Below are 25064 nucleotides of genomic sequence, written 5' to 3' on the forward strand. Positions count from 1 at the left end.
CGCATTTACTCCGAGGTCACACTCTCTGGGGCTGCTCCAGTCAGTGACTACAGGTGGTGGGGTTATTAGAATTGAGCCATTCTTGCCCCACATGGGATTCTTCCTGAAGGTGACCTTCGCTCAAGGACTCAATGTAGGGCCTGGCTGAGGCAGTCTGAGGCTCCTCCTGCTCAAGCTTCCTCCCTCCCTCCCTTCCTTCCTTCCTTCCTTTTGGAGGGATTAGTCCACATGCTCTCCCTGTCTCCCCCTGCTCGTTTCCCCTTTATCACTCACATGAATACCCTCAATAATTGTCTTGAATGTCTAATCCCATTTTGGCTTCCGCTTCTTGGAAGACTTGAACTGACCCAGTGACCATCCCCTCCCCCATTCCCGTTGACCCTCCGATATATGGGCTCAGACACTCAAGTAGACAGCCTTCTCAAAGTGAAATTCACACTGGTGATTTCTCCTGTCATACAAGGGTTAAGGGTAGGAGGGGTAGTGTGCCTTAGAACTGGGGTGAGGACCCTGGCTCTCCTAGGGTGAGCCCTTATTATTGTACTAATGATGCCAGGCCACTCTGCATATACACCACTGCCTTGAAGGGCAGACTGTGTCTAACCTGCCTCTTTGTCCCCAGCCTGGGTCATAGTGCCCAGACCACAGTAACCGAACTGAATAAGCACAGAGAGCAGAAGGCAAGAGCCAGGACTGGACCCTGTGGCCCAGACAGCTGGTCATCCTCACCTACCTGACCTGAGTTCCACACCAGGGCTGGGGGTGGGGCGCACATGGCCCCAGAGCTCACTGAGCAGTGGAGCCTTGGCTGCCATGGGCCAAGGGAGGGGCTACCTTAGAGCAGATATGGAGATCAACTGCAGCCTCTCAAGATCTACTAAGGCCTGGCAGTCCCCTCGGCTGCCCACGCATGCTTTGGAACATGGATCACAGCAAAAAGGCTTTATGGCTCATTTGTGGCTAATCCCATGATCCCTCCAGAATCCACCTCCATCGGCTCCTATCCCCACCTCCTCTTCTGTGCCCTGGTCCAGGCATAAAAACAGCTGGGGCTGCCACCAGGGGTGCCACCGGGATTGAAGCTGTCAGAGAAGACTTTCTCAAGGCAAATTTTTAGCCAAGATTCACACAGTGGACAGTGTGAGATGTTGCTTGTGTGGAACAGAGAGGCTCTCTGGAGGATGGTGGCTGAAGGGCATGGTGGCTAAGCAGGGAGCAGCAGGGCAAGAGACCGTCCCAATACGACTAGAGTTTTAGCCAGGTGCTTTCAGCCCATGCAGAAGCTACTACACATGAACTAAAGAGCCAGAATGTTCTTGTGGTAACTCAAGTGGGGGTGAGTGAATTGGGAGTGAGTGCGGACAGAACCTACTCCCTACCCTGAGGTGTTGGCCAAAAATAACCATCCCAGTGGCCCATCACCGGCACACTGAAGGCCTCTTGATTTCTTTAGCTCTCTTCTCATGTAACCTTGGGTGGAGCACAACAAATCCACGGGAAGAGGACACACCTGCTGTGTCGAAGCCTAGGACCCGGTGCCCAGGCAGAGCCTAGAATCTTCCCAAGGCCACAATGAAGCTTCCTTCCAACAAGGTGAAAAGCCCCCACACCCACCTCACAGAAAGCACCAGACACTGTCATTTACTCTGATGTTATGAATATTTATTTTTCTTCTTAAAAATGTACAAAAAATAAAATAACTGTATTTATAGTTTATAGATTCCCCTTCTCCCATTTACAAAACTATTAAGTTACATTTGCCTTTTTTTTTTTTTAAACACAAGAGCAAATTGTCCATCTATCAATCTCCCTTGCTTGTTTTTAAGAAAGGGCCGTTCACAGAATTTGGCACAAACCCTCTGTTTCTGTTGCATTTTCCTAATTTTAAATAAGAAGGAAAATAAATGTTTGATTCATTTCACGCTTCCAAATTTCCTGGCTTAGTCTTTGAGGATCCAAGTCCAAGATGACATCTGACTGCATTTTTCTGTTGGACCCAATTTCCAAACACCTGTTAAGTCTAAGCAACTTGGGTATATATAGGACATGTACTTGTTTTACGTGTCCCTCATCTTACATGGATTTCCTTTTTAAAGTGTATTTATTTGAGTGTGATTAATTTGAGGGACAAAAGAAGAAGAGGCAGTTTTTCCTATCTTTCTAGAGTGTTTCTGCTCAGAAAATTGTGCTCACTGAGGCTCTGCTGACATTCACGTTGGAGGACATATCCATGCTAAGCCACAGGCACTCTGAGAATGCAGAGGGCACGGTGGGGAGGGGGGGGCAGATCAGATGGGAAGTGATGCTCTGCGCCACCCTTTGGTGGCACTGGCCTCAGCTTCTTTGTTCTGATAGGTTGGGGTCACCACAGTGATTGCTCAGGGACCGGAAACAAATGCAAAAACATCTCTGAGGCATTCTCTGCCTAGGGCAGGACCAGCAAACACTTTCCTATAGAGGCTAGAGAAAGAAGGGGACGGTAACCTGTGTCAGATTGCCCCCAATTTTTTCTTTTCCCTGCTCTGGACTCTACGCCCCAGCCCTACTGTAGCTGCAGTTTCATCTGCCAATCACATTTTAACCCGCCCTTGCGGGTTCAAGGAGCATGGGAAGTGCAGAGTACATTGTGTATTTCCAACACTGAACTTGTCCATCACAGAACAGAGCTGCATCAGCACCCAGGAGGGTCCCCAGGCTGCTGGTCCAGGGCATGGCAGTCAAGAGTGGGAGACCAGGGAACAGGCTGGAGCAGAACTGAATCCAGGATGCAAACCTTTGGCACCAGGGGAAGGGGTGAGGTGTACAGAAGACGCATAGAAAGGTGCCCCCTCACCACCACTGGACACCGCCCTAGGTGCGGCCCCTGCTCCCCGTCCGAGCCTCAGGAACAACAGCTGGGCTGGAAGCAGCCCTTCTGTCCTGTTCTCTGCCTCAAGGGCAGGTGGGGTGGGAGGCAGGGAGGCCTTGGAAAGACCCCCAAACCCCCCTCCCAAGACGTCAAAGTGCTTCACAAACAATTCGAGGCCCGTACACAGAATCCGTCCTAGTGAAGGACCTTGGGGGGAGGACATGTCTGGCTACCAGAAGGCTAGTGCTTCAACCCACAAGGCTGAACGCAAACCAGAGATCACCTACCTGTCCCTTCAAAGAGAACAGCAACCCAGGACGGCTCATCATCCCGCGATCGTTTAAGGAAACGTTTTTTTCTCCTCTTTGTCTCCCACGGCACGTGTGGGAGGACGACACCTCCGCCCTCCCAGTCCTCCTCGGGAGGCTTAGCGCAGAAGAGCTAGAGCGCTCTGGGCCCCCGCATCGGGCAGCCTGGAGCAAAGGCGGCCCCGGGCCTTTGATTCGGAGCTAAGTTTACAGACGGCCGGGCTCTGCTCGCAGAGCTGCAGTCAGGCTCCTCCGGGGGAGGCACGTGAGACGAAGGACGCAGTTGTACACGGTGAGGCGCTCCTGTGCGGCCAAGTCCTCAGGTCCTCGGGATCGAGCTCCGCCGCGCCCTGCACAGCGCCCCGCAGTCTCTCCGCCTAGCCCTGCGCAGCTGGAGGGGCGGGGGCCTCCCCGGGAGACCAGCGCAGCGGCCCACAGGGCGGGTGCGCCCCCCAGCCCTGCAGCGTCCTTCTCCGCACCCCCGGGGTCCCCTGACGCCCCGAAGGCCGCGTCCCTGCCCGGCACAGAGGCAGCCCTCTGGCAGGAAGCGGAGTCCCGACTCTATCTGCCCCAGGCCAGCGGCAGTAAACGCGCCCGCACACCAAAGGTAAAATATATTATTGCCATATTATAAACACTATGTACACGCCAGCCAGGCGTACCTTCTGGGTCACTCATTACACGGTGGTTGAATGTCTTCCTGTGCAAGGCCCGTGAGCCACTCGCTGGAAACCCTGGGAGGGTTCCCCACAGCAACCTGTAGGTTCCTGCCCAGGCAGCGGCGTCCACCTCCGGCCGCCTCACTACTGCAGTGGCAGGAGTGCTTTTGGTCCAGCCACTCAGGAGAAGCAGAGGTGAAGCAGAAGGACCCAGATGTTTTCGGGCTCTTCAGGGCCAACAGACTGGCTGTGTTTCCCTTGGAAGGGTAGGGCTCTGGACAGTCTCATGTGGGGCCAGCTGTGCCCTGCAGCGTCCCGGCGGGCCTGGACTCTGGGCTCCAGGGCAAGGTGGACAATAAATAAGTGTCTGACAGGCCCAGCATCCCTTCCTGAGGGGCTCGGGCTTCGGCTCCAGTACGAGCCAGTGGATGGGCCAAGCACATCGGTAAGGAACAGGGCTCCTTGCCTTGCCCGGCTCCCAGCACAGTCTGTAACAGTGGTTTTGGGGTGGGGGAGGTGGGCGTCCGGGTTCCGGGCCAGGGCCTCCATCGCTCTGGGGAGGAAGGCACCGAGGGCCGATGCCAAGGGGAGGCCGAGAGCAGGGCTCAGATTTCCATGAGTGTGATCTTGAAGCCTTCCACCATGCTCTCCATGTTGAGAATGAAGGTGTCCTCGTTCGAGTAGTGCTCAATGATGTTGTCATCCATGTTCACCAAGATGCTACCAGGGAGTGGGGTGAGGGGTAAGAAACAAAGACGCCATCAGCAACGCAGCGTGCAAGGGCAGATGCCAAGCTTGGTGGGGGGGTCCCTGAGCCATTCTTTGGTGGGGGGGGATATGGAGGAGCGAGGAGATAAGGCAGGAAAAAAAGACCCTTATCATATTTTCTTTCCCCAGAAACCAGTTTGAGGAAAACAAAGCCTCGATTTGTCAGAACCAACCTTGCAACTCCTTATTAAATGGGTCTTCAGAGATCGTTCCCCCTTGCTTTATGGAACAGTAAACTATGGCCCAGAGAGGTGAGCCTGAAATCACAGGGCAGCTCTTCACAGAGCCAGGTCCTACACAGGTCCTAACTGTTTTCACTAAACCATACGGCCTCTTGAAAATGCACTTTAAAAAAGTACTCCAGGGCACCTGGGTGGCTCAGTGGGTTAAGCCGCTGCCTTCGGCTCAGGTCATGATCTCAGGGTCCTGGGATGGAGTCCCGCATCGGGCTCTCTGCTCAGCAGGGAGCCTGCTTCCCTTCCTCTCTCTCTGCCTGCCTCTCTGCCTACTTGTGATCTCTGTCTGTCAAATAAATAAATAAAATCTTTAAAAAAAAAAGTATTCCAAAAAATAATAATAATAAAAAATAAAAATAAAAAATAAAAAAGTACTCCATAGACGGTGGAAGAGGAAAATCAAGAAGCGTGGCTACCCTTTGCTGAGCACCTAATTTGTTTTGGTGCTTCCGAGACCTTGTCTTTAATCTTCCAAGCAGCCCTGGAGGTGTGACCATGGCCGCTTGGCAAATGAGAAAACCGTGTGCAGATAAGTGAAATCAGCTCCCCGGGTTCCTCCCGCCGATTCATGGCTGAGCTGGATTGGAAACTGCTCTGCCTCTCGCGGAAGCTCACACTTCGCCACGGGACCTACTCGGGTCAGCTATCCCTTGTGCGTTGGTTTTAAGAGAATCAACAACTTCCAGGGTCTGTCCCTGACTTGGAAATCAAACAGATCTCTTTGCCTTTGAAGAACGGACTCATCTGACAGCTATGTGTCATCTGGCAAGTTTTTTAGTCTTTGAGAGCCTCAGTTTATTCTTCTGCAAAAATTAGAAAAACAACCCCGCTCTACAGAGTTGCTGTAAGGAGTCATGTATTTACTGCAGGGCCGACACGGTTCTCGATGGAAGTGAAACGTTATCCCCACCGGCAGGCACGTCTGCACTGAGGGAGCCAGACCTCGAGATGGCCCCCAAACCTCCCCATCAAAGGAACACCCTCAGACCATGGGGAAAACCGTCACATGCATTTAAGTGAGCTTGCCGACCAGGCTCCGGCGGAAAAGGTTTCCCGTTTGACTCCCAGTCTACCAAGGGACCGTCACTCAGAAAGCCTGAGCATCTCAGATAATCCATTTCCTTTATGACAGAGGCTCCAAGAAGCGTTTAAAGACCACTTTCTGCATTTTGTAGAATAGCAGCTCCAGAAGCTGACTCAGTGGAAATTGTCTCCTGGAATGAAATCCGGCTCCTCAGCCTCAACTCTTAGAGCCCTCTGCACAGGAAGCCGGGGGAGGCCAGCGTGGGGAGGACTAACAGTGCCTGCAGGGGCCCAGAAACTACTGAACACCCAGTAAAGGAGGTGCTGTTCTTAACCCTGAGTGAGAACAAGCAGGTCCAATGATCATTCAGATCATTTTGCTACTAATTACCTCAGAAGACTTCTCTGTACCCTGAACGCTTCCTGTTCTTACTGTGTCATCCTGGAACCAATCCCAAGAGCAGTGTGTGATTCTTTACAAACTCCGCTGCAGAGGGGCGACTTGGCCTCCTCTCCAGTGTCCTCACCACTCTGGACCCTTCTATGCCACTGGCTCACCCTGTCCTCGGGATGGGACATCTCCGCTGGCATCAGGACAATGCAGTCTCCTTCCCGCCCTCTCTCACTGAGATCTCCCAAATGCCTTCAGGGCACAAGCTGCCTAACCATGGTCAGGAAGATAAGGTAGGCGCCATCTTTTTTTTTTTTTTTTTTTTTTTTTTTTTTTTCCCAAGGCACTATGTAGACCGCTCTGATTTGGAAGTCAGTTTAAGTTATTTCTTTCTTACCCTTTTTTGCTTTTCTTGTAAAGCTTTGTGATCTTCTCCACAGGCAGCCCGTACTTCTCAGATATCTGTAACACCAGTAACAGAAAGGCGAGTGAGCATGGAAGGGGAAGCCGAGCAGAGGCAGAAGGGAAAGCACAGTTTCACTCTCTTGGAGATTCTCCTGGGTGTCAGTGTCCTTCACTCAGGAGTCAGGCTCCCAGTACGCCCGGGGTGCGAGGCTCTCCCCTGGACAGACCTTAAATCATTCAACAAAAGATTCAGCCATGTGACAGTGTAATCTATGATGAAGGTGTCATTTCAGATCAGCAGTAAAAGATGGACTCTGAGATGCTGGATTAATTAAGTGGCCATATTGGAAAAAATTCCAGTTAAGCTGGAGCCCTTCTCCACTTCTTCTTTTTTCTTTTTTAGTGAGTTCTATGCCCAATGGGGGGCTCAAACTCATGACCCCAAGATCAAGAATCACCCACTCTACAGACTGAGCTAACCAGGTGCCCCATCTACTTCTTACATCAAAATAATTTTCAGATCAAAGATTTACATGTGACTGCTGAAACCATAAAAGTTCTTTGTATTGGTATCATCTTCAAGGAAGGAAGATCATTCCCACAAAGATATGAAACCTAAGAAAAAAGGTCAAAAGGTTGATAAAACAACACAAAATTACAAATACCAACAGAGCAAAAACCACCATAGAAAGCTGAAGATAAATAATACCCTACAAAACCTTTTTGCCACACAAATGACAAGCATGGAAATAATTTCCTTGAGTTAGAAAGAATTACTGCAAATCCAGAAAAAGACCAACAATTCAACAGGAAAAGAGCACAGCATGAAGGAGTAACTCACACAGAAAAACACAATAGGACAATAAACACATGAAAAAAACATACCGCCTCACTCCTAATTTTAAAATTTCAAATTAAGGGGCACCTGGGTGGCTCAGTGGGTTAAGCCTCTGCCTTCAGCTCAGGTTATGATCTCAGGGTCCTGGGATGGAGTCCCGCATCGGGCTCTCTGCTCAGCGGGGAGCCTGCTTCCCTCTCTCTCTCTCTGCCTGCCTCTCTGCCTACTTGTGATCTCTCTCTCTCTGTCAAATAAATAAAATCTTTTTTAAAAATTTCAAATTAAAACAACAATAGAACATTACTTTTATATTATCAGACTAACAAAAACTAAAAGAATGATAATATAGCCAGAGTACGAAAAACATCGGCTCCCATATTCCATAAATGGAAGAAGCTCAACTTCTTTGGAGGGAAATCTGGAAGAAGCTACTAAAATTCAAAAAGCATATATCCTTTAACCCACATATCCCATATCTAGTAATCTGGTCTACAGAAATATACTCCCTCAGATGTATGCAAAGCTTTTCAAAGCATCATTGCTCATAATAGAAAAAACTGTATATAACAACCATTCATTAGCACGTTTTGTTATCTTCACCGTTGAAAGCCAACAGTCGTTTCAAAAAGTGTAGCAAAACTGTATGGGGGAAAAAGTCCTGAACACACTGAGGGGGAAAAAAGCTAACAAACTGCCCAACAGTACATAGAGCGTGATTCCATTTGTGTTTTTTAAGAAGTATGTAAGGAAATAGAGACTATGGGAAGGACCTGCTGAGCTGTTAACGGTGGCTAACGAAAAAGGGACAGACACTCGGAGATCCTTTCACTTTCTTCTTTCTCTTATTCCGTGGTGATTTTTTCCCTCTTACAATGATTGTGATTCACTTTTATAAATATAAAGTAATCATAGTTTGGACATCTCAAAATATCAATTACATGCATCCATCATACTTCGGAAGTATGGTTGGTTATTCATCCCGTCTATAGATCATGATAGCTAATGTACGAAAAAGGAGCACATATATTCCTATATCGCAAACATTTTTTATTATGACAGCAATGTTATCAATATAATTGGTTTCCTTTGTAATCCTATGTTTTTTATCGTGTACACTGAAAAACATTCAGAAAAGCATCCACAGACTTTATCACACAACCAAAGATATGCATGGCACAAAAAAGGAAGATTCCCCAATGAACTTCCATACCCAGAACTTGCTGTCTGCCTGGAGTCCTGGGGTCCATGTTATTTGCACCTAATTGTTCTGACTTGCTTGGACTGTAAGAGTTGTTTTTTTTTTTTTAACTTTGGTTGGTGTCATTCGAAACTTTTTTTTTTTTTTTTTAAGATTTTATTTATTTGTCAGAGAGAGAGGAGAGCGAGCGAGCACAGGCAGACAGAATGGCAGGCAGAGGCAGAGGGAGAAGCAGGCTCCCCGCCAAGCAAGGAGCCCGATGTGGGACTCGATCCCAGGACGCTGGGATCATGACCTGAGCCGAAGGCAGCTGCTTAACCAACTGAGCCACCCAGGCGTCCCTCGAAACTTCTTTTTAAATAGGGTGGGAGGTTGGGTGAACCTGGTGGTGGTGATTAAGGAGGGCACGTATTGCATGGAGCACTGGGTGTGGTGTGGTGCATAAACAATGAATTCTGGAACACTGAATAGAAATTTAAAAAATAAATAAAAATTAAAAAAAAATAAAATGGGAATATTTTCCTACCCCACATCGCCAGACTCCTATCCATAGGCTCCCCTCTTCTGAAAGAAAAGTGATTCTGATTCTTTGTCTTTTCAGAGGTTTGACTCCCAGTGTCCCAAACCATGACAACTACTTGGGCTCACATATCGATTGATAATCGCCCACCCAGAAGTGGGCAACTGGCGTAAAACCCGCACATGTCTGGTCTGGACCAGGGTCTGCTGGGAGTGGTGGCGGCAGCAGCAGCAGCTCGCATGTCCTGAGTGCTTACTTGCCTGATGGTTTCTTGTTGCCTCTCTTCTTTCCTTCAGTTGTGGTGAGCTGTGACCTGGAAAGTTTATTCTTCTTGAAATAACTTTTCACATGTGGACATCGCTCTCATTGGACGGAACTGCTCGAGGGCTTAAGTGGGTCCACTGCTCTGTGCAGCTATCAGACCTTGGGAGACCCCGCTCCTGGACCTGTCTCCACCTCTGAAGGATGATGATACCTGCCTAACACTCTGCATCCATGAACTTGCCCCATCCTCCCATCATTACAGGGGAATAGGTCCTTTTATGAGCCATTTCTCAGGTGAGGCAGCCAGAGCTTACGGTCACTAGGTACCGTCCCTGCTGTAATGGGCAGCGACAGATTGGAAAGGTAGTGATCTGGCAGTCTGGTTTCAGACTCTGAACGCTTAGAGAAAATGGGCTTGTGTGAGGCTGAAGGGCAAAGTTGTGCCCTCTGTGCAACTGTCAGAGGCAGAGGCAGCTTGGTGACAGGCCACAGTGACACGGCGTCCTCTGCCTCCATGCCAGGCGAGGAAGAATGCTTTGCCAAATTCAGAACCCTGGAAAGAAGGGAGACCATGCAGGATACCATGTGGAAGAAAGTGGCCATCTGTCGGTGGGTTACAGAAGGATTCCTTCAGGCTGGGACCTGGATGACAGCCCCCATTAAACCCTCCCTTCTATGCACAGGAAATACATGCCACATCATAGTTTTCTCAAATGGGGGAATTAGCAGAACTGCTTGCTTTTTAATTTCTGCTTTTCAATTTATCTGAAACAATCCACTTTCATAATTTTTAAAACCCATTACTGATATTTTTAAAGACCTGAAAGACTTCCTTTACATCCAAGAGGATCCTCCATCTTGGACGTATCTCATGAATGTGTTACTGGTTGTCTGATGATCTGTAACTTTTAGACTTTTATTTGGTGAAGCATTCTCTCTGCCCAGACACTTCAGGTAAGTGACAGGCAGAATTTAGAGACTCACTGGTTTTTACCAGCATAGGACTCAGCGTGCTTGTCTAGCGACATCCAACGGAACAGCCTGCTCTCAAAGGCAATGACTTTTACTTGGAGTCATAAACAGTTCAGCGTAGGCTCTAAGACACACATTTAAGAAGGAGGGAACTCCTGCTTGCAAACACTTCGGCAGCTGCTGCATTTGACCCATCAAAGAGAATCAGAGAGTAATGCCCTTTACTCCATACACGATCAATTCAGGTGAACGGAAGCGGTGCTACCGGGTCCATGAGCAAACTTTTCCCTTGTGTGCATCAACTAGCTGCATCAACAGAGAACACCTCTACCCTTTTCTCTAGCCCCTTTGGCTTGGAGGAATCTGTCTGCCTCCCTACCCCGTAGTGCTTACAGTCATCTCCTATGTATGTACGTACGTATCTGTGTATGTATGTACCTACCTACCTACCATCCATGTACAGAGGATTTCTACGTGCTACTTTTAAATGCCATGTAGATGAACTCAGTTAATTTTCACAACAACCTTAGATGTCATTTTATCATTCATTATCCTAATAATAATATCCCATGTTATTACTATCCTCATTTAAGAAATGCAACTGGGGTACAGAGAGATTGAGTAACTGGCCCAAAGTCACATCACGCCAAGTGTCAGAGCCAGGATTTAAACCGTGACTGTGTGGGATCAACCCCTACCCGTACTACTTCTTGCCTGATGGTTTCTTGTTGCCTCTCTTCTTTCCTTCAGTTGTGGTGAGCTGTGACCTGGAAAGTTTATTCTTCTCGAAATAACTTTTCATATGTGGACATTGCTCTCATTGGACGGAACTGCTTGAGGGCTTAAGTGGGTCCACTGCTCTGTGCAGCTATCAGACCTCGGGAGACCCTGCTCCTGGGCCTGTCTCCACCTCTGTAGGATGATGATAATGATTCTTGCATTGCCAAGTTCACAGGGGTATTATAAGGATCAAAGGAAGCAATGCACATGAAACTGTGCCACCCACAGCACTCAGCACGGTGGCCTGTATATAGTAGGTGCTCGGCTCAGTCAAATATTTACACTCAAGGATCTGGGGATACATAGAAGACACAAAGTCCCCATGCTCATGAGCTCTACACTCCACTGGGAAGGAGAAAAAAAAACCTAATGTCTAGCAAATGTTAAATATGTCAAGTAGTGATCAGTGCTGTGAAATAAGGCAAAGCACAGGGGCGGGGGGTGGACAGTGATAGAGATTCCATTTCTGTAGGTGGTATGGCAAGGCCCGTCTCAGCAAGGGCCATGTGAGCAGAGGCCTGAAGGAAATGAGAGAGAGCCTTGTCCACATGGAGGAAAAACACTCTTGCCAGAAGGAGCAACAGGTGCAAAGGCCCTGAGGTATGAGTAAACCTTGGGGGGGGGGTGGTTAAAGACTAGAAGGAGGCTACAGCAGCTGAAGATTCACATGAAGGATTTACTAGGTAAAATCACATAGAAAAGCCAAAAAAACTTTGAAAACTCATGTCACCTCCACTACCACCACATCATCACCAAATCCTTGTCTGTAATCAAGTTTAAAACCTATTTATAGGGGTGAGGCAGTTGGCTAAGTGTCCGACTCTTGGTTTCAGCTCAGGTTGTGATCTCAGGGTTATAAGATCGAGCCCTGCCTGGGGCTCCATGCTCAGCCCTGTCTCCTTAACATTCTCTTTCCTCCCTCTGCCCCTCTCGCTTGTGCGCTCTCACCCTCCCTCTAAATAATAAAAAAATAATAATAATAAAACCCGATTTTAAGAATAAAGAAGCCAAAGTGAATTATCAAAGTTACATAAGTGGCTTGGATGACATGATACCAAACATGCAGACGAAAAGAGAAACAGTCTATTTTATCCAAATGATTCCAAGTATAGGAACATGCATTAACATCCACTGACAGAGAATTATTTTTCTTTTTCTATCCAGTGTCTACCTCTGTATGGATAAAGATTTTGTGGCATGTGAAATGAAGGTACGGGAGGTTCAGGACAGTAGAAGAATTATCTAGTTCCATAGCAAAATGACCCAATATGGCAGAGATTAAACAATAACCCCATTCCTCTTTTTTGTGGTCAAGAGCTCTTTCTAAGACAGTGAGAGGGCCAGTGGAGTACAAAGGAACCAGGTCTCCAAAGCAGTCATGGTCCACATTCTGCAAGGGAGGAAGCCAACGATTCTCAGAGTGCCGAGCGCAAGACACCAGAGTTGTGACCAGAGCTCAATGACGTTTGCCAGCCTGTTCTTTCCTGTTCATGTCGCTGTGTCAGAGCTCCTGGGGGGGATGTGTGACCCTTTAATTAAGGCAAACACAGTCACATCAACTCAAGGGAGACGGCAGTGTCTGATGAGCATGAAATCCGCCCACTTTCTAGATAACAGAACCACTCCATCCTCTTGAGTGACCTGACGTACGGACGCTAGGAAATCTGTGCAGGCTGGAGGCGCACCATCGCCATCTCCAAAGTGCTCAGGGAGCCGGCCGGACTCAGAGCTCCGAGCCCATGTGGAGAAAGGGGCCAGCGCATTCTCGTCTGTTTCTGTGATCCATCAACACTGCACCAAAGGTTGCCGATAATTATTTTTTTTTTTTAAAGAAAAAAATGCAAAGCTTTCTGGTGGGGGGGGGAGTTATCCCCCAGAACAGGTTTCTTCTACATCTAAATAACGCTTGACTGAGGATGGGGGATTTGAGTTTAACAGCGGAAATACGAGAAGGTTCTCTAACGGAAAGCAACCCAAGTCCCCCTGCTGTAGGGGCAGCGGCATCACCATCCCTGTCATTGCCATCACCTGCTCAGAGAAAGCTCCCCAGTGCTTGTGCTAACTCATTCACGTTCTTGATGTCTCCATTTCACAGATGAGGAAGGTGAGGCAGAGCCAACCCTTCAAAACTAGTTCCCGAGGGGAATAAGACAATGTGAGTATGGATATGAAGCAGGTGTTCCTATTTCAAAAACTGCAAGACACACACCTACTTCACACAAGACACACTTGGACATTTGGAGTCGTGAGGTCTGCTTTCCCTGGAAGACTGCGAGCGCCTTCCTCAACAGACAAGGGATGTGGGCTTCCCACACCTCTGACGGAGGATGAAGGAGGTATCCCAGACCCACCCAGGCCAATTCCCCAAATCCACAGATGTGGGTCTCGCGGCTGGAGGAGCCTGCAGGGCCACTCGCCTGCTCAAAGCCACTTTTGCAAGACTCCTGGCCCGAAAAGAGGATAATGGGAGGGATTATTCCCATTTGGAGGGAATATGCACGTAGAACCTTAAAGCAGAATCTGACCCTAATATCAGTTCCCAGCCAACATACACACCAGGCAGTGGCTCCCAAACTTCAGTGTGATTTCAAGTCAACCAGGGAGTTAGCTACCAAACCTAATTCCTGCGCCCACCACAGACAGCCTGATTCTGAAGGTCAGGTGTAGGGTTCTAGGACAGCATCAGGGAAAAGTACCCTAGGAGAAGCCAACACATCCCCCACTTAGAGAAGCAACATCCTAGGCCCATAGTACCTGCTGGGTCCACAATGAGTGGGAGACTGTGCTTTTATAGAAAGCCACTTTCAACCACTGACAGGGTTCAAAGTGACAGCTTGATGTCTAGTACAATGTCTCTTGATTAAACAGATTTTCTTAAAAGTTAGGATTTTTTTTTTGTATGCAATTTTAAGTTGTTAAAAAATATACCCCCCCACACACATAGAATGATGTTATTTTAAAATTAAGAGCGGCTTTAAAATTAAAAGCATAGAGAACAGAGTCACATTGCTTTCTCGTCTGGAAGTTTTGCTTAATGTGAGGTTTTGGACAGTGGGGCATACAGGTCATTCTTTGGGAGCCCACTTGTCTCTAGGCTTGAGAAGGGGAGGTCCCTGCACAACCTCCAGAGTTTTGGATGCAGTCCCCTGCACCATTTCCATAGCCCCACGCCTCGAGTAAAACACCAGGTTAGTGGAAAGTGACAGAACAGAATGATGAGCCAAAAGAACTTTCCTTCTCTTAGACTGTATCTATAGAGCAGCTGATTATTTGAGAAATCCAAAATCTGAGGAAAAGGAGGGACTGTTCACGCAATCTTTGCTAGCTCTGATTCCCACTCAGAACAATGGTTTCGTAACAAAAGCTAAGCTTTACCGGGTTCTTAGGAACCACACAGAGTTTTCTATGTGTGGTATCTCATTTCATCCCCCCAGCAGTCCTGTGAGGTGGGTACGATGGTGATTTCCATTTGAGGGATGAAGAAGAAGTTAAGAAACTCACCGGGCTAGTAAGAGCCCATCAGGATCTACACGTGGGTTTCTGAGCCCAAAGCCCATGTGCCAGCCCACGAGGCTACGCTGTCTCTCCACGTGCATGTTGCTAAGTATCAGGATGGTAAAATGCCACCCACTAGTGAGGCGCCGGTCCTAAGAGACTGCATGCCTTGGAAACAGTCGCTTCTCAGCCCAACCAGGCCCCAGTGAAACCTGGCATACGACGACAGCATCCTGCCTTCTTACTTCACGGCGCGCTCAAGGCTTCACTTAAATGGAACCCGCTGTCCTTGGCGGTCACCCCCAAACTGCAGGGGCTGCTGTGTCCTTCCTTTGGAGCTCGCGAGCAGACCAAGTCACCTGAGAATCGGGAAGGAGCGTCTCGGGCCCTGCTTGCCCAAGTGACCCACTCAGGAAGCAAGGAGACAGTTTGTGTTGGTCCATCAAGTAAAACCTTTTCTTTCCGGGTTTAATAAAGGGGAGATGAAGTCCGAATTGCCCCAAGGCATCTTAGCTCTCCCGGGCCTATAAGCTCAAAGGATACCATGCACACTGGTCTCCCCCACACTCACAGGCAAGCAAAGCAAGGAAGGTCTAACTAGTTCCCCGAAGAGAGATCAAAAGCTCGACTCTGCTGTGGTTGGGGGGAAGGGGGCAGGTGCAGGCAGTGGTTACTCAGTGTCTGAAAACAAGGGTTCAAAGAAAAACCTGTACATGTTCAGAGCAGCATTATTCACAACACCTAGCGGATGGAAAAACCCCAAATGTCTATCACCCGACAAATTTGTAAAAACAATACATGGTGGTATATCCATGTGATGGAATATTATTCAGCGATAAAACGGAATGAAGTACTGATTATACTAGACCATGCTTGAAACGTTATGCTCAGTGAGAGGTGCCAACCCCAAAAGACCCCATATTGTATGATTCCACTTCTAGGTCCCACCCTATGCATTTCAACATTTTGCCCCACAACCCAAGACGCTGTTCTAATGTGGCACTCTTGCAGATCCACAAGTGGTCCTGGACTGCCCCTTGAGAGTCCTGTTGTCTCCATCACCATAGAATAACCAGATCTACAACACTGTTGTGGGGGGGGGGAAGTGGGAGGGAGAAATAGTCGAAGTAGAGTCAAATTTGGATGGATAACATGTGGATAAAATAGAAAATAACTTTCCCTGAGCCCAGGTTCCCCGACGCGAGACTAAACTGGGGGTTCTAGAGCCCTAGAGGGTAGAACTTGAGAATCTTACTTAAATCACCATATCCCAGCAACAGCTGTATGTATGTGTGTGTTTCTTAACCAAAAGAGGTCACATTTTTATTCTGGATTACACCATCACAGCTAGCAAGCTACTTCCTAATTGTTTTTGTTCTGCGCATATTTGGAAGCTAAGCGTATCTAATTTGGTTTCACGCAAAGAGACAAATGGAAACTCACAGATGAACCTCCCTCTACGGCATCTAGCTCCGATCAGCCTTAAGCTGACAGGGAATTGGCAGCTTTTCCAAGTTTCCTTCTCCTTAAATGCTAATAAGCCAGGATGGTGTGGAAATCAGTGTTTCCATAAGCCTGTTTTTCTTTTCCTTTTGTAAAGCTCATTCCAGAGCCCTCTGGAAGGCTGCATGTTAACGAACGGACTCCAGCTCAGGAGAACGCAGGCAGGTTTCCAGGAGCCTGAAAGGCCCAGCAGCTTACCGCTTCCATCAGGCCCTTCACCGTAGGTGATTTCAACATCAAAGCGTCGAACACATCGTCCGTCTCCTTCCGCACGTACAACAGCACTGGAAGAGAAGCAGAGGGGAGGCGTGACCGAGGAGCCCACACGGCCGACCGCTACCAGGCCGCTTCCTGTCACACACATGTCAGAGGCGGACAGTATCTGCGAGGTCGTGGAGCCCAGATGACCCAGACGACCCCTCCAAGGGTGACTGCCACCCCTCCACAGCTGACCCGCAGCCAAGGGCTTAAGGGTCCTTCGAGGGAGTGAACAGACAAGTGGGTCACACCGAGCGGACTGTGACGCTTTCCCACACTGTTCACATTGGAATTGCTCAAGGCGGGCCCATTATCTCCTTAGGACATCTCTTTCTGCGACCTCTGTCTTCTACCTATTCATTGGATCGTTCAACAAATATTGCCAAACACCCATCAGGCTGTGTGCCAGTAACTGAGGTTGCAGCAGTGAATTAAGACATGGTCTGACCTTAAGGAATTTGTAGTCCCTTAGAGAGGCAGGCATTCCTCGAATAGACAGACAGCCGGACGGGGCTGGATGAGTTCAGAAGGAAAAAGATGTGAGAGAGTGCTTACAGGGGCCTGAGCTTTTCACGGACGTGGGGAGAGAAGACGGGGAAGGCAACTCCAGGCAGACAGACTAACCATGCCCAGGCCTGGGAGGCAGCCTGTCAGGGGCGGGAGGGAGAAGCCCAGCACCCAGAGTACAACCGGCCTGACCTTGACCCCAGTTCAGCCGGCTGTGGGACCCTGCTTTCTTAAACCTCTCCAAGCACTGGTCTTCCCCGGACTACGGGGGAATGTCATCATCTACCTCACAGGCTTGTGCAGCGGTTAAATGAACAGCATCCACGTGGGGCACTCAGCACCGTGCCCTGCACACAGCAAGCCCGCTCCTCCATCGCGGATGCCATTATGAGGCAACTGGCGTGGCTCTCGTGCCCTCTGCGAAGGGGAATGTGGCTTTTTGCTCACTTCTCTGTAATGTAACCGTCTCTAACTTAACAGTCTCAAGTTGATGATGAATAGACTAGGAGAGATGGTAGTGGCCCCAGACACCACGAGAGAGGAGAAGACACTCTCAGTGGACACCCTTCCTTACAGCAACTGCACGAGCCTTAGCTCCCAGAAAGAAACTGCCATTCACATGAGACCCTCCAGCCCCCTGAGCGGACTGCACTTTCTCCCTCCTCCAATGATGTGGCTTCTGGTTCTAACTGCAGAGGAAAAGAAAAGCGCCAGGGCTGCAGCCCCCTCCCGCCTGGCTACTACAGGACGAGTGTGCAGCCAAAGAACCCTGCTGAGCCTCCGACCACAGTCAGGCACCAATGGAGCCATGGTTACCACCAAGCCAAAAGAATGAAGTCAGAGATGGAAACCGAAACCAGCTCTAACCCAAACTCCTGCCCCTTCCCGCACTCTTCCCCAGGCCCCAGGGACCTCGGTAATGCTGCCTGCTTCATGAAGGCCAAGTCTACGTGGGTGCACGGTGGCTCTGCCTACATTTTCTCTCTGCAGGCAACAGATGTTCAGTTTGTGTATGACACAAAAGAGAAAAAAAAAAAACCCTGAAGTATTGCAAAGTTTCTTCTCTTTAAGTATAAAAATAAACTACCAATTTAATAAACAGGTTGAACGTGTCTCCAAAGATTTCAAAATTTAGAGGAATATTTCTAGTCTTCATTTCAGCTCAAACGATCCAGTGGCCTACTCGCATTATAAGAGGTCTCAAGGTCAGTGGCATAACGAGGAACAATTAGACCAGAGGACCTCAGTTACAACTAGATGAGGACAATTAGTTGAGAAGAGGGGTGGCTGTCACAGTGAACATTCTATAGGTTCTCCCCACAAGCCCCAACGGAAAAATGTCACTTCCAGCAGGCTGACCCTAAGGGAACCCCAAACATATTCTATTAAAATGAGTACTGCTTCCATTGGATTTACAGATTTTTTTCTTTTAAACTCTTTGTCTTTGAAATGGTATGGCTGACACCCTGCTACAGATGTCGGGGTAAGGGGCTAGAGGCACTCTAGTGGCCTGTGGCAGAGAGGCCTGGCAGGGTGGTGCCCCCTCGCCCCCGCTGGGCTCACAGAGCACCTCCCCAGCTTGCCCTGGGCAGCAGCTGCGGTAACCATGGGGCCATGGGGCTTGTGCGCACAAGCATCCGTCTGCTCACAGTAGCCACCGCAGCGATGGTGGCCAGCATGCACCCCAGACGTTAGGGCAAAGGCAGACAGCCGCAGGGGCAGGCTCCCAGTAACTCCCACAGAGCCACCCAGGGAAGTGGCTACAAAGGCAGAACAACAAAGGACAGCTTTGGTGATAATTATGATCATTTTCTCTCCTGGAGAACTTCTAGAAAATAAACAATGGGAACCATCAGTGACCCTGATCCCTCTTGTTCTGGCAAGGACCAGCTCTGACTGGGAGCTCCAGGCAAGGGGCACAGTAACTCCACTGTCCTTTTCCAAAGGAAAGCCACACCCAGGAGACCACGTGCTCAGCCCCTGGCAGCCTGCAGCGCCCTCGTGTGTCTCTGTGATTTAGATGTTTCAAAGGCAGTAGACTTGTTTTTTGTCACAGCCCAATAGAATTCCCAGTGGCAATTTTTATACTGACTTCACAATCTCAAAATAACCTGAAAAACACAACCTTTGGGCTAGCCAGCATGCACTAAATATGGATGCAAGCTACAATTACTTTTGCCTGTGTGATTCCTGATTTCCATATAATTCTTCCTTCGTTCTAAAGTATGTGATAGAAAAAGCATGCAAGAACGAAGCCCGAAATGCACCTGAATATTTGATGGGAAGCCTGTGAAACCAATTTTCAAAAGGTTTAAATGTTGCTAATGTAATTAACACCACCCAGGTATTTATGCTCTTTCCATTTTGAAACACTAATTGCTTATTCACAATGAACAGACGTAACTAGATCCAGACCTAATAATAAAAGTCACAGCTGAAATAGTGAACAGAGTGCTTTCTGTGTGGAAGGCACCCGGAGGACGTGTTCAACATACACTGAACTCCATCAGTCCTCACAGCAACTCCACAGGTACGTACTCTCATCATCCCTGTTTTTACACCAAGGACTCGAAGGAGCAGAGGGTCTCCCCAAGGTCGTACCACTCTGGAGAGCTGAGAAAGGCTACAGAGGGGATGCTCTTGACCATTATGCAAATCCCGTTACAACAAGCAGAAAAGAAATATAATTTCTCGGTAAAAAAAAAAAAGTCAAGTCTGTGTGGATGGAGACCATATTTAACAGGGTAGCCTGACTCACTGGAAGTCCAGCATGGGACGTCTAAGATCTCTGGAAGCTCTTGGCGTTGGCCACAGGACAGGAGGGGAAATGGCCATTCCCCACACCCTCCTCGTCCTCCAAGGAAGGACAGCGAGTCACGTACAGTATCGAAAGGCAGAGTGAAACACTGACCCATTCTGACTTCCTCTCTTACTCTCTTGATGAAGTGGTAAGACCCTTGCCTGAGAGAAAGCGAAGAAAGTGAAGAAGTTGTGATGTCAGGAAACAGGCTCCTTTATCTGTTTGCATCTCTGGAACGATTCTCAGCCGCTACTGCCTCAGAGACAGTACTGTCTCATGTGCAGTAAAAGCTTCTTCCTGACCTTGGACCTCACTGCTGGCTCATCAGTACCTTCGGCAGCTTTCTCCCAAGGCAAAGGAAAGAACAGTGCCCAGAAAGAATAAATGTTTGCTTAAGGTGCTTCAAAGGACAGGGCCGGAAGTGAAGGGGCCGACTGTGGCGTTCCTGCGTCAGTAACCAACCCCAGGCCAGCCGTGAACCATGGGGTCTGGGCTGGGCTGCACGGGCTTCTGTGTGAATCACCCCCACCGTTTGTGATGGGAGGCTGGGTAACCCTGGAAAGCCAGAGGGGAGATACCTCGCTTCATCCCTTCTTCCTTCAGCTGCTTAGAAGGTGCTGGTCCAAATTCCTCTTCCATGGGCCTGAACATCCGTTTAACAAGGACACTGCTGCTAGAAAAGATGAGCAGAAATTGGTTAGTAAAGCATGCAGGGAGTCACAAGAAAGGTTCATGTACATGTCTGGCTCTGTCTTTTTCCTTTATTTGTACCATCCCTAGTTCTCTACAGCTGGATCCACTCAGCAACCTCCTTCCTCTCCCCTGCAGGTTGCAAGTCATCCCTGTCAGGGGCAGAACACACACACCAACATCTTTAGGGCATGGACCAAGGACATACTGCCCATTACTGCATATGGATCCACAAAGATGAGACCCCTGGGTTTTACATGTCCTGTCCTGCACCTAACCCCCTTCCTACTCCAAATATCAGGGCCGGGATGGGGATAGCAGGAGTGAATGTGGTCTGTGTGATCTCCAAATTATGAGCTCCTTGCACTGAGCTAGGGCCTGAGTGTCCCACACTCTCTTGCCAGCCCCTGAAGAGCACAGTGGGGGTGGCTGGCAATGGGACGGGCTTCCCAGGCTGGTTCTCAGTTCTGAGGCTGCCCTGACTTCCTGCTGTCCTACGGCTCCATCTGGTTGGAGCAAACGAGACTGCAGTGGTGGGAGTTCCCCCAGACACTCAGACCTCGACCACCCAGCCCCTCCCTCCTCCTTGGGAAGGGGGGGTCTCAGTATCTCCAGGACCCCCATATGGTGCTGAGTCCCCACATGTCCCCGCAGAAGCCAGTGCTGGTGGTTTTGCATTTCCTCCGGAAGTTCCTGTCCATTCTAGGTCCTCTAGGGAAGTACCCTCCTCCAAGGAAGGGGAGGAGTCCTGGGGAGGAACAGAAATCGGGAAGCACAGACTACCACTGAAGAGAAGTCATTGGTGCTGAGTGTTGTGGCCTGCCATGTATGTATCTTCCCAAATTCATATGTTGAAACACACTCTCCAGTAAGATGTCATTCAGGGGTGAGGCCTTTGAAAGGTAATTAGGACAGGAAGGTGCAGCTGCCATGATGGGATTAACAGCCCAAGAAGAAAGGACTGCCTTGTGAGACAGAGTGAGAAGATGGCCATCTGCAAGCCAGAAGAGGGTTCTCACGAGACACCGACCATAAGGGCACCTGATCTCACACTTCCAGCCTCCAGAACTCTGAGAAATACATTTCTGTTGTGTAAGCACCCCCGTCTGTGGTGTTTTACTAGAGCAGCCAGAACTGGCTTAGATATGGAGAAAATGCTCACGGAGTCTTGCCATTCTTCAAGCCCTCAAGGGAGTTGCCAGGTTTTTGGAAATTTTTTTCTCTCTTTGGAGATTCTTGGAACTAGGCACAGGAAGCAGTGCCAGACAGGCAGTTCAACAGAATTATTAAGACATGAACTCTGGGTCCAGACGTCTTTGGTTTAAACCCCTGCTTTACAATTTACCAGCTATGGGAACACAGACAAGTTCCTCAATTGCCATGAGCCTCAGATCCCTTGTCTTTAAAAGGAGACTGTTAAAAGAATTAAATAAATTTGACACCATTGCTGGATATACGGTAAGTGCTACCGAAGTGTTAGAGAGGACGATGACAGTGACAATAAAGGTGGAGAGATCAGAGAAAGCAAGATATGGAGAAGAATAAGTATGGCAGAGAGCTTGAAAGACACCAAAGTTTCCCTGGACCCTCAGAGAGCAAAGAGTGCACTTTGGTGCAATTGAAGGACCCATGTTGGAAAAGCTTCCTGCATGGGAAGCTGAGACGCTTCCAAGAGAGTACAAAACCCCGCTACAAAGACAATTCCCCACTGGCATCATTGTCATGAAGAAGCTATTTGTCAATTCTCAAGTCAAGCTAGTGGTGGGGTCCAGTGGTACAAAGAGCACAAGGTGCAAAACTATGGACGGTCCAGAAAGTATTTCTATTAAATCTATTAAATTATTAAATATTAAATGTTTAATATATCATAAACATAATATAAATATAAATATATAGTATATATAATTTTTATTTTATTATTTTATAAATTATAAATTTTTAAATTATATTATATAATTTATTTATTTATTTATTTATTATTATATAATTTATATATTATATTAAATTATAAATTTTTATTCCAAATACATAATATATAAATTTATATAATATATAAATATAAATTTATATAAATATAACATATATTTTATATAATATATTATAATAAATATTAAATATTATTAAATTATTAAACCAACAATGCTTTAATTTATCATCTCATATGCCTAGTGCTCTGAAGAGGTCTCTCAGTTGTTTTTTTTTTTTAAAGATTTTATTTACTTATTTGACAGAGAGAGATCACAAGCAGGTAGAGAGGCAGGCAGAGAGACAGGAGGAAGCAGGCTCCCTGCTGAGCAGAGAGCCCGATGCGGGACTCGATCCCAGGACTCCGAGATCATGACCTGAGCCGAAGGCAGCGGCTTAACCCACTGAGCCACCCAGGCGCCCATGGGGTCTCTCAGTTTTTTAAAAAGACTTCACATTTTATAAAGTCCTTGAAATCTTCTTGGTCACTGAGGTCTAAGGAATACCATGTGAGCCAGCCAGGGCAACAGTTAATCTTATCCCTATTTTAGTGAAAACCAAAGTCAGGCTCAGTGTGTGCAAGGGTAGGGTGATGTGGCTAACAAGTAAGATAGGCTGTTTAGAGAATGCAGCTTTGAGGGACAACCTCATGATAAAGGTGCTCGGGAAATCTGACATGATGATGTGAGGGTATGAGAAATGATATTAAGAATCAGCATTCTCAGAGCGCCTGGGTGGCTCAGTGGGTTAAAGCTTCTGCCCTTGGCTCAGGTCATGATCCTAGGGTCCTGGGATGGAGCCCCACATCAGGCTCTCTGCTGAGCAGAGAGCCTGCTTCCTCCTCTCTCTCTGCCTGCCTCTCTGCCTACTTGTGATCTCTATCTGTCAAATAAATAAATAAAATCTTTAAAAAAAAAAAAAAAGGAATCAGCATTCTCTTTTATTCCCAAGTAAGTCAAATTGTGAAAACAACTAGAGAGAAAACTCAAACTCAAGTCCCAGTTCACAGTGGTACTAAGTTGTTAGGGCACTGTTCCCTGTGTTTTCACCTCACTACCTTATCATAAAAGCAGGTCATGTTATTCCATTGCATCTTGGAAATGGGATGACCATGACCTTGGGAGCAGAAGATTAAAAATCAATTCACACAACTGCCAGCAACCAGTAGGTTAATAGCTGGTAAATAGCCTGAAATATCACCAGACATGCTCTCATGCTGTGTGAGGGTTCCTAAACTGGTGATTTTCCTTTTCTCACCAAGCAACATTTATTTATATTCTTCCAGTCCTGCTGGCTTTTGATAGCACCCCATTCTGAGTCATGACAAACTCTGCCATTAAAATAACATCTTGGATAAACCACACTTCTCTTGGGAGTTCAAAAATGCTTTTTTACAATTTCCAATCTATAAAACTCGCAGGAGTCAATAAGTTTGTGTGGTCTGGATTCAAATGTTTCATTTATTTTCAAAGCAAAGCAAGAAAAGAGGAGCAGGTATGACAGACCCATTTGATAGATGAAAAGAACACAAATTTTTCAGGTCTCCCCATGTCCTGTCCAATTACGCTGTGCTGTACCACTGATGGACTGGAGAACCAGGAGAAGGCGCTTTCTCTGACGTCAGTCTCTATCTCACTGGCACGTATGTGGCTAATATTGGGGTGACTCCGGGTTCAGCAGCATATGAAGCCATTGCCTTGTGGGGTCAGTCTCAGGGAAAGAGAGTCCCTGAGATAGAAGCAAAGAACTGCTAAGGTGTTCGGATCTAAAGCCTGGGTCTCTGGCCACACCCGCCAGGCTGAGCTGCTCTAGCCATTCATGCCAAGTGCTGAGGCACCGAAGTGCAAAAACAAGATGCAGGCACCATGGAGACACAGTTTGTCTATTTCACATCTACATGTGCCAATTACCATGTATGCCCCCAAATAAAGTGAGCTTCCTCCCCTGTTAGCCTTGGAAAAGAGGAGACTCTCTTGTGTTCAAGTCTTCCAAGGTCCCTCACAGTATGGAGTAGGATCTCAATTAATTTCAGGAACAAATTACTCTTGGGGCAATCATCCCAAAATGACTTTAATCAACACTAATCTGGGGTATTGACAGAACTCCTCTAGCAGAATGAGCAAAACAAACAAAAGCCACACCTAGATTTAGTAATGATTACTACAGTTAAGAGCTCAAAAATGCCAAGTAATAAATGATGAGGTTAGTAGGCCCCAGTAGGGTCGTCTGAAGAGGAAATACAGGTATTTCTGGTCCTGATGACACGCAGCTGGTGGTAAGCCAATGTTCTAGCCAAGAACAATGTGAAAACTGTATAAAATTAAACAGCAGACAGAAGACCTCTTGAAAGTAGTGGAGACTGCTGATGGGGCAGTCAGGGCTGGAGAAGCCTAGGTCTCAGGGAAGGGAATGCAGAGAGATGAGCTGGTCGTCAGTGAGCCACCGTCCCCTCAAGAGCATCTGCCAGTTCTTGACGGGGAACAGAAGGTGAGAACCCCAGCTGAGGCCCATATGCAAGGATTAAAATGTTTGCACAGCTTCTGGTAATCTTACAGCGTTAGAGAAATAGAAATTGGTGTTTGGGGCTGCAAAGGCATCTAGGACTTATGGAAAAACTTCCAGAGAGTAAGCAAGCA

The 25064-nt window shown here is 47.8% G+C and overlaps 1 protein-coding gene across 6 annotated transcripts in view; it reads right to left on the bottom strand.

The window, feature by feature from the left end:
* Positions 1-1640: 1640 nt before the first annotated feature.
* GRHL2 (grainyhead like transcription factor 2) overlaps positions 1641-25064 on the bottom strand; it is a 162206-nt gene continuing 138782 nt past the window's right edge. For 5 of the 6 annotated variants that reach the window (XM_047725823.1, XM_047725822.1, XM_047725817.1 and 2 more), the window contains exons 13-16: positions 20352-20446; positions 16407-16492; positions 6631-6695; positions 1641-4535 (exon numbers count right to left, since the gene is read on the bottom strand). In XM_047725823.1, coding sequence (XP_047581779.1) covers positions 4421-4535; positions 6631-6695; positions 16407-16492; positions 20352-20446 — 361 coding nt within the window. In that variant the 3' untranslated portion in view covers positions 1641-4420. The remainder of the gene's footprint in view (positions 4536-6630; positions 6696-16406; positions 16493-20351; positions 20447-25064) is intronic. The other variant, XM_047725818.1, reaches the window with a different exon arrangement.

The sequence above is a fragment of the Lutra lutra genome, chromosome 4, assembly GCF_902655055.1.
Source record: "Lutra lutra chromosome 4, mLutLut1.2, whole genome shotgun sequence".
Classification (NCBI taxonomy): Eukaryota; Metazoa; Chordata; class Mammalia; order Carnivora; family Mustelidae; genus Lutra; species Lutra lutra.